At 34.9% G+C, this 19084-nt stretch overlaps 2 protein-coding genes across 3 annotated transcripts; one reads left to right on the forward strand and one right to left on the reverse strand.

Moving 5' to 3' along the window:
- The first annotated feature begins 697 nt into the window (after window positions 1–697).
- Window positions 698–10303, forward strand: LOC147298236 (homeobox-leucine zipper protein PROTODERMAL FACTOR 2-like). The gene is made up of 9 exons (XM_086246289.1): window positions 698–751; window positions 1013–1090; window positions 6119–6697; window positions 6801–6902; window positions 7562–7762; window positions 7960–8131; window positions 8668–8945; window positions 9505–9594; window positions 9953–10303. The coding sequence occupies exons 1-9, from the start codon at window positions 698–700 to the stop codon at window positions 10301–10303; spliced, it is 1905 nt and encodes a 634-aa protein (XP_086102415.1).
- Window positions 10304–11661: 1358 nt separating this feature from the next.
- Window positions 11662–19008, reverse strand: LOC147298237 (AP-5 complex subunit zeta-1). Of its 2 annotated transcripts, XM_086246877.1 has the most exons (16): window positions 18729–19008; window positions 18373–18513; window positions 17395–17486; window positions 16564–16660; window positions 16211–16254; window positions 15814–15902; window positions 15061–15152; window positions 14823–14969; window positions 14148–14295; window positions 13928–14004; window positions 13705–13776; window positions 13288–13335; window positions 13079–13206; window positions 12815–12974; window positions 12423–12633; window positions 11662–11918 (listed from the first exon to the last, which is right to left on the reverse strand). In XM_086246877.1, the coding sequence occupies exons 1-16, from the start codon at window positions 18837–18839 to the stop codon at window positions 11869–11871; spliced, it is 1707 nt and encodes a 568-aa protein (XP_086103003.1). In that variant the 5' UTR covers window positions 18840–19008; the 3' UTR covers window positions 11662–11868. The 2 variants fall into 2 exon arrangements, with proteins under 2 accessions (XP_086103003.1, XP_086103011.1); XM_086246885.1 differs by lacking the exon at window positions 11662–11918 and having other exon boundaries at window positions 12497–12633; window positions 12790–12974.
- Window positions 19009–19084: the final 76 nt, after the last annotated feature.

A 19084-nucleotide genomic window follows, 5' to 3' on the forward strand; every position in this document is an offset into this window, starting at 1 on the left:
TAATCGTGTCTTGCCAGTGTCATACTCCTGCCGGCCAGCTCAGCCCACTTTGTGCTCATATCGTGCCGTGCTCAATTTAATCCTACCTTGCCCGTACCTATTCTCATATCGGCCTAACTCATTCGACACCTTTATATCTAATACAAACTTCCAAAAATGAAAAAAAGCAACAAAATAGAAAAGAAAACGATGATGTTTGCCCACTCCAATCAAGTCTTATGTGAATTCCATGCCATTTCCAGTGAGATAGCTTATCACTTTCCCAAAATCACATTGCACCTGAAGGCTGAATCATGCACTCTCATGAAGTGAGAATTATCGAGAGTGAGAAAAATCTGGCTCCAAAAATTCTAAACCAATCAGAATGAAGCAGTCGTCAGCTTTCCACTTGTTCATCAGTTACAGTTTTCTCCTGGCATTGTACCAAGAGGTCAAGTCACTCCACACTATGACCTAATAGGCTAATAAACCAACCTCTTTCATAGAAAGATTGAGAGAGATCTTGCTGCAGTTTCACTCATCACTATCATAAGTATTATTTTCTTATTTATCCTGATTAATTCTTGAAATATGTTTCCTTCCCACTTTATAGAAAATTTTTTTCAAGCTTAATCTAATTTTGTAGATTTAAAATCATGGGTTGATTGATATATTTGACATGGTTAGGTATATATGTATGTGCATATTACAGACAAAAATGACCGGAAGAGGACTGATCTGCTCGTCAACTCATGCTTTGAGCAGTAGTGGAGTACTGGAGTAAATTGGTGATTATCTGGAAAACTTGAGCAATTCTGAGAATTTTGAAGCAAAACACAAACTAATCGTGAGCTTTAACCCATTTAGAAGCAAGTTCTTTATTTTTTTGCATTAAGCTAGGGACATATATAATCAAAGATCAAGGCATGGATTTCTTCTGTTTCTCTCTATTTTATTTTTTATGATGGTATTACTTTGATGTGTACGTTTATGATTCTAATGGGTTTAGGTTTTGATTTCTTCAGTTTTGTAGGAGTGTATATTGCTTCCAGTAGGTGCGATGAAGGATAAAGGCGAATTAGGGTTAGATCCTAGTATGGTTTTGGAGAAGGTAATGGTTAATCGGGCTTTGTGACTTCAACAATAGTGTGTATTACATCGTTCGTATATAATTGTGGGTTTATTTTTCCTTGTGGATGTGTTATGCATGCATCTACCCATTTTTGATAGTTTAAGCTTTGAGTCTAGTGGTAGTCTAATATAATATCATATCTCTAATTGTAAGGGTTTTTGGTAAGTTCGAAAACTCCAATTTTCATTCTCCATTTGTTTGTTAGAATTTGTAAGATGCAAGATTGGGCTAACCTATAAAGTATTGTTTCTCTTTCTATTTGTATTTGCCTAGCTAGCTCCCTCATAGGATAAGACTGCACGTGAGAAATGATATTGTTAGCTATACATTATTGACTCGTCCCTAATAACTTAATTAAGGTTTTAGGTTTAGAGGTTGTCCATCATCATTTTGAGCTGCTTTGATTTTGTGTCATGTCGATCCTTTTGGCTTTAATTACAGTTCATAGATTATTAGTCACAATATGAAGGAGCTGCGGGGTTACCTCCTCCACTCACAACTCCATCCCCACAAAGACTCATTATCATCATCACAAGTGCACCTCTCAAATTTGGGGACATAAATGAGTTTAATTTGGAACCAACAACATTCAGAGAGCCAGTGACCTACTCATGGCAGTCTCATTATACAGAGATCAATAAAATGAAAATAGGTTTTGAAGCAAAGGAGGAGCGCACAAAATTGGCTTTGGCTTAGGAACCTCTCTAGTAGCCTGACATGGAAAGCAACACTCAAATTCTATCATTGAGTACATGAAAGAGTTTGGGAAGCATCAATGCCACATTAAGGTCCAACATGAGCACGGCACGAACCCGAGTGGGTTCGAAACCAAGGGTTGGGACTAGCTTACGGTTTTAAATAATTGGATTAGACCCGGCCATCCCAATTATTAAATGGACTAGCCCAAGCACAATAAGCACTATTGAGCTCGTCTTAAATGAGTTGCATCGACCTGTTCTACACCTCTAGATAGAGGCGAATTAAGGTTAGACTCCGATATGGATTTGGATAAGAATTAATTAATGGGGGTTAGTGACTTTAACAATTGTTACAATGCTCTTATATAGGTGTGGGCTTGTGTCTGTTTTTTATTTTTATTTTTTATATATCAAGTCGGCTCGTGTTCTTTTTGGTTTTTGTTTTTTGTTTTTTTTTTCAAATGGAACTATCCATATAAGTATCACTTGATATCTGCCATCAAATTTAAACCTTCAAACAAAAAAAAGAAACAAGAAAAATAGAAAATATAATGGTGATGTGTCCCACTCCGGCCAATTAGGTGTCACGTGAATTACATGCCTTTTTCGATTAGACTATCACTCTCCCACAATCAAATTGCACCTGAAACCTGCACTCTCATGAAGTAAATTATGAGAGCTAGAGAAAAATTTGGCTCCAAAATCCTAACCAATCAGAGAAAAGCATCAGCCAACATGTTGAAGTACTGTTAATATATAATTAAAGAGGCATGCATTGCTTCTCCGGCCTTTTCTCTTTTGATACTTTTATGGCTTCATTTTTTTAATTTTTTTTTAATTTCAGGCATTACTTTGATGGCTTTAGGATTTTGTTAATTTCTTCAGTTTTGTGGGAGTGTGGGTGCAACTTCAAGTAGTGCGAATGAAATTAATTAATGGGAATCAGTGAACAATGTTCTTACATATTTGTGCAAATGGGTGGATAAGCCCAAATTCCTAATAAACACTTAAAGGCTATAAATTTCTAAAGTGGGGCAACATTTTACATTTTCATAAATCGATTTCCTCACGTTTGGCATAACTTAAGCTAAACATGTAGACAACATTTTGAATGACGTGGAGCTTGTGTGGTCACACTACCTAACACATGGGTGAACCAGTTGTACATAAATCAATTGGTAATGAGTGGAGAGCCTCATCGGGCTAAGGCTTAATTTTGAGCCTCTAAGGTCGGGTGGGTTTGAGCCTATCATGGGTCGGAAGGGTCTGAGCCCATCATGGTTCGAGCGGGCCTGAACCCTTGATGGGGTTTGAACCTGCAACCATTTTTTTTTGTTGGTCCGAGAACATTCATTCACCATCCAATGCCACTTGCACAATGAGGCTAACTATGATGAAAGTCTTATTTAACATACAAGTATGAAACCCAAAGAAGGGCCATTAATTAATTTAAATTAAGTGAGAAATCCAAGAAAATTCATTAATAAACTTGATTTTGAAAATATATAGTTTTTAAATAATATTAGAAATAAAATTTTAGTTAAGTTTCTCTCATTTTATTATTGGTTTTGTTAATTTATTAAGTTTATGTCTCATAATTAAAAAAATTATATTTTATTATTAAATGTATTTAATTCTCATTTTTAATAGTTATAATTTTATTGTTTAAGTGACACTAGATTTGTGTTGTTAGAGGCTAAAAGAACCTAGATTTGTGCTCCACGTTAAATAATTTATTTTAAATACATACAATTTACTTAAAAGGGTAATCAAGCAGCCCGTTTAAGGCCCGCCACGAGTAGAGCACAAACAAAATGAGTTCGTGTTGTGGGCCGGGCTGAGCTTGTAGTTAAAAATAATTAAATTGGATTAATTAAGCTAGGCCTGCCACAAGTAGAGCACGAACAAAATGGGTTCGGGCTATGAGCCAAACTGAGCTTTGTACCTCTCTCGATATAAGCAAATTAGAATTTGGTTCCAAAATGAATTTAGAGAAGATATTAATTAATAAGAGCTTAGTGACTTTTTTTTTTTTTTTTGAGAAAGCAATAACATTGCATTAAAATAGACAAAAAGGCATAGAAAATATATACAAAGTTATGGCAAGAAGCCTTACAATAATAGAGCAAACAAGCTAAACGCTTACAACGAAATAAGAGCCCGATCTCGAAATGTCGACACGATGCCGACATTACAGCCGCCAAACAGTGCCAACGAGGCACCATGAAAATTGGCGAATTAGTCGCGTTTAGTTCCACAATCCAACCAACATCTCTAAATCGTGTCTGATAGTAGATCAAGGTGGCAGATCGGGCAGTAATAACTGGTAGGATCGGTACCAGCAAGCAAAGTGATATCTCAACTCCTTGTGACGAGAACGAGAGACAAACTGGAAGAAAGATCTCCAGAGAGCAACTAAGCGTCGTTAAAGCATGATCCGATGTCGCACAACACATAGACTGCGCACAACGCCACAAATAGACTAAACTAGAGCGATCAGAAAAGCTCTCATTTATTGAAATGAAAAAACTCTCACATGGAGAGATGAAAAAGCTCTCACAAAGAGAGATGAAAAAACTCTCACAAAGAGGGAGGAGCTAGAGTATCCTATAGTACCAACCAAAACAACAAAAGAAAAAGAATGAGAAAAAAGAGGCGGGGTTAGGAGTAGCAGGCGTGTGAGGAACACAGAAGCCACCGCCCCGACCCTTGGAAATACTAGGCTGAGAGAGATAAGGTTGAGGAGAGAGGAGAGTATTTGGGGGTGGCGGCTAGGGTTTTTTTAAGATTGAGCTTAGTGACTTGAACAACAGTTACATCCCTCTTACATATTTGTGGGCTTGTGTTCTTTTTGTTTTTATAGTTTTTTTTACAATAATGCTACACTTACCATATTTTTATACCACAATTTCATACCATCTTATATGGCAACTTACATGACATTCATATATTGGATACTAAAAAATAAAAATAAAAACCAAAAAAGGAAAAGAAAAACTTTGTCCAATAAAGTAATGACACGTCAGATGGTATAAAAATGTGGTATAAGAATGTGGTAAGTATAGCATTATTCTTTTTTTTATAAGTATAGTGTTTTTGTTTTTATAATGTTTGTATCAAATTATCACTTGATATATGATAATTGAATGATGACGTGTTCCAGTCCAATTAGGTGTCACGTGAATTACATGCCTTTTTCAGTTAAACTATGAGTCTTCCACAATCAAATTGCACCTGTAGCCAGCACTCTGATGAAGTGAATAACGAGAGCTAGAGCAAAATTTGGCTCCAAAAATCCGAACCAATCAATCAGAGTGAAGCAACAGAGTCAGCCAAGTCAGCTTCCACGTACTTGTTCCTTTTCACCTGGCACGCACTGTCCCTAACAGCCCATTTTCCCAGGATGATCTAATATACCTCTTCATTCACTGTGAAAGATCGAGCACGACGAAGGGTTACCAAAGCTAGGGCTTCAGTTAACCTAACAAAGGGTTGAGGTTTGTTTCATTTGTGTGAATGCCCAAATGAAGAAGAATTGATTGATCCCCGGCCGTTCATCTTCGGTGTGCTGGAGGATAGAGGCGAATTAGGGTTAGATCACAGTATGGATTTGGAGAAGGTAATTGGTTAATTCATGGGGAATATTACTGGATTAGTGAGCTAGCCCTTTAACAGTAGTATAATATGGGACTTTGTACAGTAGTATATGTAATATGTGGCCTTATATATATATATATATTTGTTGCTTTACTTTCCCTAGCTTGTGTCTGTGTTCTTTTTTGCTTATGATTATAGGATGAAGAATTTGACAATATAGTATGTTATCTATTTGTTAGTGTGATATACATCTACCCATTTTTAACAGTTTAAGCATTTGGGTTTAGTTGTGATCTAATATAATATCAGGTCCCTAGTTGTAAGGATTGATGATGAGTACGGAAATTAACTCCAATCTTCATTTCCCATTTGTTTGTTATAAACTTATAATTAGCTTGAAGATGCATGGTGGGGCTGACCTAAATATGTTTCTCTATCTATTGGTGTTTGTTACTTCTTCACGTGTAGGAAAAGACTGCACGTGAGAAATTAATTAGGATACTGTTAACTATATATACATATACATTATTTTCTCGTTCCTAATAACGTAATCAAGGTTTTAGGTGTAGAAGTTCTCCATGATCATTTTGATCTGTTCTGATTTGTGTCATGTCAACCTCAATCTTCTCATGGAATTTTGAGTTTTAATTATTTTTGTTTATTACGTACTTAATAACCTCAGTCTTTATCCATTTGGCTAATTTTATTACAGTTCATAGACTATGATGCACAATATGAAGTAGATGTGGGGTTGCCTCCACTCACAACTCCATCCCCTCAAGACTTATCCTCATCATCTTCACAAATGCACCTCTCAGATTTGGGGCCATACATGAATTTTGGAACCAGCTGCAACATTCAGAGAGCTAGTGAATTATTCATGGCAGTCTCATTAGGTGCTGAGATCAACAAAATGAAAATCACAGAGCTGGCTTCTGAAGCAATGGCGGAGCTCACAAAATTGGCTTTGGCTCGAGAACCGCTGTGGCAGCTTGACATGGAAAGCAATACTGAAGTCCTAAGTGGCATTGAGTACATGAGGGAGTTTGGGCACATCACTGCCACATTGATGGAGATAGTTAGAATGGTTGAGGTGGGAGAGTCTCCATCTGATCTGACAAACTTGGACAACATGATTCATTCAGATCAATTTTCAATGGGAAGCGATCAGTACAATACGCCAATGTTTCCAAAGGCACTTGGACAAAAGCCTGTTAGTGCTGAAGCTTCTAGAGAGATTAATTATGTCAAAATGAAGGCAGCCAGCATTGTTGAACTGTTGATGAACTTGGTAGGTTGTCCTTTGATTGAACAATTAATTGTTGTTGAAGTAGTGCTAATTATGGATTTGATATTAATAATTTGTGTTTTTTATTTTGTTTCATAATAATCAGAAGAAGTGGTCAATGGTGTTTTCCAATATTGTCTCTAGAGCATCGGTAGTGGGATTATTGTCTCCAGGAGTGGAAGGAAATTATGATGGAGCCCTCCAAGTGGTAATATAAATGGCATTATTATACTTCAGTCTATATACTTTAAATTTTGTAATAGGGTATCCTAAGCAAATTACAGCTCCAAGCTTCTTTGCATGCATTTCATATGTTTTATATATTTACTTTAGCGCATAACTAGTTTGATTACGACTGATTAAAGATGGTGTTCTTATAATTGCTAGAAGCAAGAAAATTCTATTAAGAAGAAAGCACTAATTAACAATGTTAAATCTCAAATATAAACAACTGGCAGTCATATATATCATAATGAGATAATTAAGAGAATAGCTATAGGAGTATCATCTACATCAACCATATATTATTGCTAGCTAGCTAGTAGCGTACTAGGAAATATGGGTTGTTGAATATAATATCCCCTCGACTTCATGTTCGATCTCCTTGTCATATTTCCTTATTTATAATTAGTAATGCACATAATTTTGAATTATTATGTCGGTATCAATGGACAAAGAGTTTTGTTATAAGTGTCAATCATCTGCACGAGTATAAACGGTTGATTGGTGAATGTAAGATTCAGTAACTCGCGCGTGAATGTGTAGGCGATTGACATTAGTATATATTATGATGTGACAAAATGCAATTACATACAATCATGGAACCATATAACTAACATTCACAAGTAATTAATTGTCATTTTCCAGATGACAGCTGAGTTTCATGCCCCTACACCACTTGTTCCAACAAGAGAGAGTTATTTTGCAAGGTATTGTAAGCAGCTGGACAGAGGAATGTGGGGAGTTGTTGATGTATCCTTGGAAAAATTGTTTCAATTTCCATCAAGAAATTTTCGAAGACAACCATCAGGCTGCTTGATTCAAGAAATGCCAAATGGATGTTGTAAGGTGACCAAATAATATAAATATTTTCATTAAAACTATTTGTACCACATTAGTATTGTATCTATATTTTCTTCGAGATATGAGATGCGGTACGTACTGGTAGCAATGTAGTACAAAAAATGTGATATATCTAATATTATTTGTTCCTTAAGTTGACCGCATTTTTCGTTTAGCAATATTAATGCAATTCCTTTTGATAGGTTATATGGGTGGAGCATGCTGAAGTTGATAATAGACTGGCTCGCAATATTTTTGAGCCACTGGTGAGTTCTGGTTTTGCGTTTAGCGCAAAGCGTTGGGTTGCCACTTTACTTCGACACTTAGAATGGCAAGCAAATTTGATGGCTGGAAGCGCTCTTATAGTTGATGGCGGTATATAATTACTTTCCAATTAATTTGTTCCTTGCAATTTGATTAAGTCAATCATACTTGAAATATATAGGGTAAGTAACTTTCTATATATAAAAGGATATCTTTCTTTCGAAGAAAAGAAAGAGATAACGTTGTTGGCGCCTAACTTACATTGTGGCCTAGCTCTAATCAGTCGAATATATCGTCTGTATTTTAGGTTTTTTTGAGAATAATTCTTGTAAAAAATTTAGTCAAATTAAATATCTTTTAGTGATGTAATTCTCCCCATAATGATAGTTTTAGTGCTTCTCATAAATATTATGATCGTAATTGATTTCTAAATGGGGGACTCGGTCACATTGAGTCCCTTTCTTCTTTTTTTAAAAAAGAGGGTTGCCTCTTTAATTAGAATCCCCCTTTGATGAACTAGTCTATTATATATATATATATATATATATGTCTTTAATTTGCATTGACTAAAACTTGAACTACATGCAATAGGTTTGACTAACACACAATGATTAAGTAAGCTGTTTTTGGTTTTGATGATAATTTAGTGTTGATATCGCAAGCTGGAAGAAGAAGCCTGTTGAAGCTATCGGAGAGGATGATGAGAAGCTTCTTGATTGATATGAGTGCATGTATAGAAAACAAATGGATGGCATTGCCTGTACCAGGTGGAGAAGATATAAGGGTCACCACTAAAAGTAGCAATATTATGGATGACCCTGGGAAGCCTCCTGGTCCCAGGCTTGTGTTTGTTACTTCCATCCACCTTCCAGCCACAAGAAACCAAGTATTCACTTTTCTTCGTGATGGCAACTCTCGATACCAGGTAATTTATTATGTACACTTCAATTTTTATTATAGATACATATATATATGTATATTTTGATGAAGTATATATATATAATGATGAGTAGTATGTGATATTTCATAGAACGTACACATGAGGTGAAAACAATGAGGCCAATCGATCATTGCCAAAAGCTCCTATATATACTTCGATCGGAAGCTTATTTATTAGATTTTTATTTTATTCCTTAACAGGCCGGGTTGCTTACTTTAGGTTATAGAATCATTATTGGAACTTAAAATTTTTTTGGCTGGGATTGGAACTTAGATTTTGACTCCTCGATCTAAAACCGTCATTAATCAATTTGCAGTTGAGTAACACACTTTGGAGAAAGTTTTATGTTTTTATGCAATTTATTGTTTTCTTGTAATAGGGTAAGGAGTACTATTAATCATATTGTCTGATAATTAATAGGCAATTTTATTAATTAAGGACCTTTACTTAATAAAGATGGTAAAATAATTTTAATCCTTTCATTAATTAACTTCTAATCCAAATTGAGATCATGTTTTCCATTTACGTGGTGTGTACGATGCAGTGGGATATCCTTTCTTTTGGAAATCAAGTTGAAGAAGCTACTTATATCATCAATGGCAATAATCCTGGAAATCGTGTTTCCATAATGAAAGTCATAAATGTGAGTTGCATGTATAGTCCAGTAATTTTCTTTTCTTTTCATTTTCAATGTATTGGGATTCTCTATTATACTTGTTTTTATTTGTTCTAAAAAAGAAAATATTTTTTTTTATTTATTTCAATCTTAATCAACTATTATAAATCTATAAATTATGTATTAAAATTAATGTGACGCCCATTATAAACACTAAAAAAATGTTATAAATCCATTTCATTTTATTCACAAACTCGATCTTAAATTTATTCTACATGGTAACAGAAGATCGGGAGCCCTTCTAAAGATGCAATGCTTTGAGTGGATGGACTTCCACTTTTATTAACAGAACTGCTTGACTGATATATGCATGTAGGCTGAAACGCGCAATATTGAAATATTGTACTTGCAAGAGAGTTATACCGATTCAACAGGCTCATACGTAGTTTATGCACCGATTGATGTGTACGCCATGTCCGGGATCTTAACCGGTGCCGGAAACCCCGAGGAAGTGGCAATCTTGCCCTCGGGGTTTACCATTCTGCCTGACAAGCCAATGTCCCGGGACGAAAATGGTGGAAGTCTTCTGACTCTTGGTTTCCACATCACTGATGAAAATGGTGAAAGTCGTGAAGAATATATCCCTCCTCAATCAGTAGAAATTATACACAATATTGTTACGGGGACTGTGATTTCAATCAGGGAGGCAATAGTATATATCCAATAATCCACAAAGCAGTAATTTAACTTGTGAGTTACTCAACTGTATATGCTTCAATTTATTTTTGGTTGTTTATAATTTAAGTATTCCTAAATTTTTTTTTTTTTTTTTTTTTTTTTTTATCATCTGTAAGCTAGTCTATGAATGGTAGAATTGAAGAAACTTCAAATGCTTCATTGGATCAACTGGCTGGCTTTGGATTTGTGCTGTTTTCTTCTTTCTTTTTTTAATCCTATATTTTGGTTTTCTGACTGATTTTCTTCAAGGTTATGTTTTAATTTCCTCTTTATTTATGAACTTTGCTTGTGTTTTACAAATCGATTGCACAGTACAAATTAGGGTTTTAATTGATTAAGCATAAATAGATGTCACTGAGACAATTATATAGTTTTGTATGACATTAATTGTCCTACATATCCTTTATTATTTAGCTCTTGGAAAATGGCATGGGAAGATCAGAGCTACTAAATAAGAAAATGGGAAAGATAATTGCAATTAAAAATTTATAATTATATATAGTAGATATATTATGGATTCAATGCACTTGATCACCGTTAATATTATTGATCTAACAACCTATATATATATGTTGTACTCAATTGCAGCCAGATGGATATGCAGGAATGGTTAAGATGTTGGCGTTGTATAGCGCTTGAAATATATATGTAATTAAAAGTCCTCTTGAACTATATATAATTATATATATATGGTGAGCTCTGTGTATTTTCTCTTGATAAACAGTCCTTGTATCTTTCACTATGTATTTAATTAAGCCGGCCATATGGTGTTTAGACCTGGAAGCTACTATTAAGTCTATTATATATTTATATGTAACGCAACTTAATTTTTTGTATATAATAGTAGTTTGTACTTGTGAAACCTCATTCTCTGCTTCTTCTTTTTTTTTTTTTTTTTTTTTTTGCTAATATTGTGCTTATATTCGAAATGACATCCTGTTGTATTTATAGGTTAAGTGTTTTGGGTTTAATAATTATGGAAAAATAACTAAATGAAAGTACAGAACTCTTCTTTAAAAAAAATGAGAGTACAGAACAATGTAGTTTTAAACATTTGAACAAGATCAGCAGGAACTCAAACCCTTGCGCATGAGTTTTTGGGAATAGAAAATGCCAAATTACAAGTTTAATATGTGGTTTAACCATTATTTTAATGTTATTTCTGCAGCTTTAATTTTAAATTTACATCTAATTGGAGCAACGGAGCCCATGAGTGGGATGGGAAATTATAACAAAAATTGGACTTAGATAGTTAGATATCCAATTTGACCTTTTGGAAAAGGGAGTGGAAGTCGGGTATGCATAAATTTTCCCAAAGCTTTAGCAAATCAACTCGTAAAGTCGAAAAATCATAGAAATAATTTATTTGTCAATAAATAAATAATAACTTAACTCAACAAGAAGACTGCCTGTCAAAGTTTTAGTACTTCTAGAGTCATTATACAATATAATGTACAAACAAGGAATCACATGTGACATGGCAAAGAACTTAGAAAATCTGGAAAATTCAGACTCAACAGAATTCACAAATCCCATACACAGAAAAAGGCGCGTTCATCTTCTTGGAAGAATATCTGAAAACAGAAAATCATGAAAGGGTGGACCTGCAAGAAGTTGAGAGTTGAAATTAATGACAGAACTAGTCAGCTAGACATCTTGTTCATATCAGCATCGGGGAAATATCTAAGGGCATAAGCAGGGCTATGTATTACAAAAAGAACAAAGAAATGACACAATAGCACAATGGAGCAGACCCAAGGAGCCAAAATAATAGAGCCAAAGATGATAGGCAGTGCACTCATTCAATTTCTCTTTGTTAATGTTTCTTATCTCTTCTCGAAAAACAAGTGTGGCTATGCAAAATTATGCTCATTTTTCTTATGCGACAATTGCATGGAGATCATGACATTATAAGTTCATAACCCCAGCACATTATGGTTTTAGGTGGACTATATAGACTTGTGGGTATGTCCTTTATTCTTTTTTTTTCCCCTTGTCATTTATTCTTTCAACTAAAAATGACTCATGATGATACAGAAAAGTGAGATAGTTATCACAGTTCTTGTCACCAAGCATATAAAATGAGAGGTTGAATAAAAGATGCTGACCTTCTTGTTCACCAAGAATATAAAATGGAATATGTGCAATCATCTTTGTTGCTCCATCACTCCACTTGACAGTACCTGGGTTCTGCATTTGTCCATGTGAAGGTCGTGAAGGCCCCAAAACAGACAAGGAAATTGCAGGTTCATTCATTAAACCCAAATAATCATGAGCCCGCCTCCAGACCCTCACATCTGATATTCGAGACCGAGCTACCTGGGGATGCAAAACAATTCACTAATTGTGAGATGATGAGAAGAAATTCACCCAGTATATTATACTGCAAATGATCTCCACCCCATGTAAATTTTTGGCAAAGAAAATTGTAGCAGAAAAAAAAAACAGGCACTACTCTGGTAAGGAAATAGTTACAGCTTATGGTAACTGGCAATCAAACCTTGCCCAAGGAAACACGTGCCCTAGGCAGCAATTCACGGTGGTTGGTGGCCAGCTTTGCAATGGCAGTAACAACAAAACATAGAAGCCTCGACTGTGATGACTTTCTGGAAGTTTGGCTATCTGAGCTAAAGGCTGACTCCTGCCGCATGCCTAGACGACTTCATAAGAAAACAAAAAGGGAAGAAAAAAGTCAGCAAAATGGAAGTCGGCATTGCTAAGAACATATATGAGACGAAAATCTAACATATAGATCATCGCGTACCTAGATGAAAGGTTTTCGTAAAGGAGTAGCTCTAAACCCTCAAAAAGCTCACGAGCTGCATCTTTGTGAGATCCTCCACCCCCACCATGCTCTCCAATGGCCCAACACAATTGTAATGCCAACTCTGCCTATGGAAAAGCAAACTGTAACATATTCAACACAATAACAACACCTATCAACTTTAACAAACAGGGAAGTAAACAACTGACTTTTTCAGGGCTGTCATAAGGTTCTCCAAGCCTGTCCATTATAGGCTTCTGAGAAGATTGAAAAGAAATTGCAACTCTTTCAATGAAGTACAGTAGAAAAAGAAGAAAAAATATTTACCAATAATATATATACTATATTAATAAAATCAAGAATGAGTCTTCGACAAGGTATGTATCTAGTATATTCTTTTTCTAATTTTTCCCTTTAAACTGTAAGGTTTGAACTAAGACCCACAAGAACTGAAATCCCTTCCCTACAACTTGCTATCTGGTCTGCTTCGTTTATACTCTTTAGAATTCTAATTACAAGACTTGAGAATCTTGCCTATGGTTGCTAATAGATTGAAAAACAACAGAGGAAGTTGAAATAATGAAACAATAATAAAGACAGAAGCAATATTGTTTTTGCAAGACTACCTTCAAAAGCGCAATAAAATCTGGAGAACGCTGAAATGCGGCAAGCATGAATGCTAAAAGCCTCTTACGAACCTGCAGAAATGCATAATTTCTCAGAAATAAGATTCTCCATCTCTTGGAAACGCATGAGTTGGAAATTTATCATGATAATTCAAAAGTGAGAAAGGATTCAAAGGATGGTAAGTAACAAAGGAAGTTGAAAAATATTTAAAGGCATACGCACCTCATAGGAAAATATTTTTTCGGGAAATATTGTGGCATATCTAGACATGAGCAGGGGAATCAATGCACAGATCAAAGCTGGAATAAGATAAAGAATACTTTATGAGAATAGCCAAATGAAATAAGTTTCCTTCTATACAAGCATTCTGCAAATAATAAGTTTTCTGAAAAAGAAAATTTATACCCAACTCAAATGAAGAATCAGAGCTATATCAACATACAATTATTGACATCACGCAATGCTATAGCAAAATACACATCAAGCAGGCGTGGTGCCATGTGGAGTATATATTTCAGCCTATCAGATTGAGGGGTATTAATTGCAGCCTGTAAAGCTGCAGCCATCCCAGGAGACGTCCAGTGTCGTTCCTGAAGTACAACATAAATAAAAGTTCAGCATCTTTTCTCAATAGGAAATTTTGAACATTTTTTTTGTCATATAAGAATACTATCCAATGTTTTTTAAAAACATGTGTAATTCTTTATTTGGATATTTCTGGGTGGTCTGAAACATAAAAATTAAAGTCCTACTTAAAGGAATAAAACATAATCCACCAGTGAAAGACCATATCCGCAACTTTACTCAAATTCTTGTAATTACAAGAAAGCTATGATTTTATGTGGTCATCTAGCTTTTGTGTTTGGTTGAGATGATAAAAAGACACATGAAACACTGGTTCAAAAGCATGTCATTGATCCCATTCTTCCACTTAAGATGAAAGGAAAGTAAGAAGCAGATACAAATAAGGGAAATGTTCCTTTGCTATAACAAAAATCTATGTTTCCATTGTATCCTAACAAAGTCAAACATCGTATCACTGGCATTAAACCAGCTGTATTCAGCTCTAGAATATGCAAAATAGGATTGAGATTAAAAACTAAAAAAGGATCCTTACAGCAATGCCATCATTTTCATCCTTTAAAAAGTCGAGGAACACAGGGTCAACAACATCAATTGCATTGCTGTCCTCTGATTCAGAGTCTCCCCCACCATCTCCAATCATTGAACCAGTATAAGCTTCATCCATTAGTGCAAGCAGCATCTGCATCCACATACAAATGTGTATCCTCAGTTGCACTATTTATAAATTTTTTGAGTAAACTCATGCAATTTTAAAAAGTCTAAAAAATAACCTCAGGAGCCGTACTCTTCTGGATTGAAGCTATGCTGTTTCCTACTAGTGATCCTGAGCTCCTTTCTACCTTCTCCAATGCCACTACCAAAACTACCATAGTTGAAATGAAAAATCATCAATCTCATGCCCCTTTAAGAAAAAAACTAAAAGAAAAACAATCCATCATAAAGCACACCCAACCAAGCCAAAAATAACAGGGCTAGACTGATCCCAAAGTGCCGTATTCTTTGAAAGAACAAAAGTGGTAAAAAATATTATAAGAAAATGATTGAGATTGGAAAGAAATAGAAAATCTATAAACCCATCATTTTACACCTTTCCACTCAAGCATAATAACCAAATGTTTATACAGTTATAAGTTCACTGGTGCATTCGCGAGGAGGATTAATTGTATGAGGGCAAACCCTCAACAGCATTAGAACGTCATCCTTTATAAGCTAAACAGTGGGACCTTGCACTTGACATATTGGTTTAACAACTAGAAAATTATCTATGATGGCCAGAACAAATACTTAAATCATTTTTTTTCTTTTAAAAGTAGTAAATACTTTTATAAATGATAAGAATGGTTTTAGATAAAAGGATCAAATAACTCCACAAAGCACAGCAAACAGAAAACAACACACAAAAACAAACATGCATGCATGCAGGACCCCACGAGAGTATAAGCTCTGTAAGGTAAAATGAGCCAATAGATAATCTGACATTGGGGAATACAAAAGATAAATGTGAAAGCTGAATAATCACTCACTTGGCAGGTCCACTAAAGATGGAAATAATGGAAGAAATGACCCAGGGGACATCAATCCTGGAAAAACCTTCATAAATGATTTTTCTAATCTGTGAGGCAAACACATACATGACAATTATTGGTTCTCTTTATTTAGATAATTTATCAAATCAAAATCATCTATTAAGAACAATGACTCTAATTAATTGTTATATACTATAAATCTAAATGACAATTAGAAAATCTTAATAATATATTTGCAAATATTCATATTCACACATGTGCCTGTTTCTATGTGTCAGCTGTACCATAAAAAAGGACAACTTGGAAATATTATATGAAATGTAATATTAAAAAATAAAAAAATAAAGGTATAAGAAAAATGTATCTTTGAGCACTAAAGAGGTACAGAACTCACTTTTCCCCATTCCATGCAATCAACTTTAACATCAAGGGAAAGAACTGCATACACATTGTTAATGTTAGAGACATACATGATGAAGCTAATTGACAACAATATTCTGTCAGTGGCCATAAAAAAAGACAACAATATTCTGTCTGATAATTCTGATTTCGAAAAGGATCACATGAAAAGCTACTCACAGAATAAAAGAAACGAAAAAAAGGTGGGTGAGAACAGCAGCATTCTTCTCAATTCCCTCCACATATTTTGCATAATATCAATTCATTGACTCTTCAAGACTATATCGTGCCTTTGGTAATAGGTACTATATCATACTATCTTACAAACATAATAGATCTCAATCATACCTGAGGCAGTAAGGTAGGGAAAGAAGTTAAAAGCTTTTTCTTGTTCACATTGAGAAAGTCAACGGTTGCTTCTGCAACATCAGGATCTGCAAACTCACTGCAACCAAATTAGAAAAAAATTTTTTGTGATGACCATTTATTGTGGTTAGATATTATATAAAGAAATGTAAGAATATGAGGAAAAAAACAAATGCTCATTTCAACACAAAAAATCCCAAGTATTACAGATGATACTTTAGTTACCACTTTAAATTTTGAAGTTTTAACATATATAACTTCCTCTTCCAATGTACAAAAGAATCTAGAGAGTACTTGATAGGCATGGACCACCTGTCCTCACAATTTGGAGTATTTTCCATTCTGACATGAGTCCATGCAAGAGTATTGAGTTAAAAGGAAGTCTGGAGTGATCATCAGAATTGGCATATGCGAACAACATGTTGATCAAAGTTTTGTAAAGAAGGACAAGGTGCAAGAAGTATTTCATTCTTCACTTTCTCTCCCTCAGCAGTTGACCCTAGTATTGGAGCTTGCAAGAGACTCTACCAAGGGGACTCAGGTTTCATGTTGGGGAAGTTTCAAACCAATGAAGTAACAAATAAAAACCTTCCTCTCTTCCATTTTATCTTGCATTCCAATTACCAGAACAAAATAAGTTTTTGAGTTAATCTTGCTGCAATTTCTTTTCTTTTCTTCTGGTGACATCCAAACAAATGGTTACAAAAGATACCATTCAATATACTATACAACTAATTACTAATGTCAATATAGATAATGAAAAAAATTTAATTCAATATCACATATTTATCTGAAATGAAGTACATCATTTACCGGCTCAAGCATGAACGGAAAAACGTTCTGAGATTGGGATCGGCATCATGTAGAATCATCTCTCCAAAATCAAGATAAAATTGAAGAATGGCCTGAAAGAAAAATCAGGAAAGCAAATGTAAGCAAGGACATCCTTAGAAAAAAAGAAAAAAAAAAGTAATTGTTTTAGAAGACTAAAATAAAGTAATTATACATCCCAACCCCATCCCTTTGAAAGAAAAAGGTAGCACCAAGAAAAGGAAAGAGAGAGATGGTGGATACGACAGTTTACCAAATCCATGGCTGTGTCAATATAATATTTATATATTAATAGAAAAAAACTTCACAGATAGGAAGCTTGAAAATAGTTATTACACTGTAACAGAATGTAAGAGTTAACTTATTTAGAGAATTATTTCCTAAGGTTATTTTTCACTCACATGCCTTGTCTCCATTCCGCCAATGGCCCAATGCCAAAACTTCTGAAAACCAACATCTACTAGACACCAAAAGAAGAGATTTTCTTTTACTTTCTTAACCTTTGCCCTTAAATTAATGAAACTTCTTCAGACAACCCATCATTTTATTACTTACAAAAAAGTGCAAGCCCCAGAGAACAAGCATTTATTTCTCATCCCACAAGGGAAAGCACAGACCTTAGTAACCACAGTAGAAAGCAGAGCTACCGTTTATATTCAAAATGCATCTCACAGAATACTTCAGCATGGTAAAGTCAAAAGGATATGAAACCTTAAGCATCCCATATACCTATTTCTGGTGCTTTTGTAAGCATCCCATATACCATTTTCTGTATCTTCTAAAAATACTACTTGATATCAATCCATTTTCTAGCTTTTTCATTTCCTAGTCTTTTCTCAGCAATGAAACGAAAGGAAACAAAATAAAGATAATTATAATTAACCAGATAAAATAATAAACAAATTACGATAGCAGCACAACAAATATGGATAAATTTGTAAAAAAAGGTAAAAAACGAACCAGCAAGAAAAGGCCATTGGAGGTTCGAGATTGAGACAGCGAGGCCACCGAGCGTTGAAAAAGCTTGTTAATCTGCGGATAAATTCTAGCTACCAAATCCTCTGAATTCTCAGTTTTACACAGTTCATATAGCTTCTTCACCTAATAAGCATTAAATTAAATTAAACAAAATAAAATAAAATTAGAAAAAAGAAAATGGAAGTCTCTCGGTGTGTGTGTGTGTGTTTGGTGGTGCATAATTAAGCTCACTAGCTCAGCTTTTGATTTTCCTTACTGTTCTGTTCTTTTTCCCGGGAAACAAACAGAAAGTAAAAGAACGATAAGAGAGAGAGAGAGAGAGAGAGAGAGAGACTCACGGATTGGAGAAGAGAGGAATCGGAAGCAGGATCATTGGCGATGTTGGAGTCTCTGGCACTGTTTGATAAGGTTCTCAGATGCAAATCCCAATCGCGGTCTCTGTCGCCCATTTTCTTCTCAGAAACAAAATCCCAAGTGTTTTTCTTGCTTTGAAGTGCTTTTCGTAGCAGAATTCGAAAACAGAATTTTCGATTTACTTCAAATAAAGCAAGGGCGTCGACTGTCAAGATCAACGACAGCAAAACGCTGGGAAAACAGACAACTCTTCAGGCCGGAAAGAAAAACGTTGGGAAAACTCGCGGCACACAAATATTTCTTACTCGTTTATAAAACGGCATGTCGTTTCAAGACCTCT

Source organism: Dryas octopetala, chromosome 1 (assembly GCF_963921425.1).
Source record: "Dryas octopetala chromosome 1, drDryOcto1.1, whole genome shotgun sequence".
NCBI classification, from domain to species: domain Eukaryota; kingdom Viridiplantae; phylum Streptophyta; class Magnoliopsida; order Rosales; family Rosaceae; genus Dryas; species Dryas octopetala.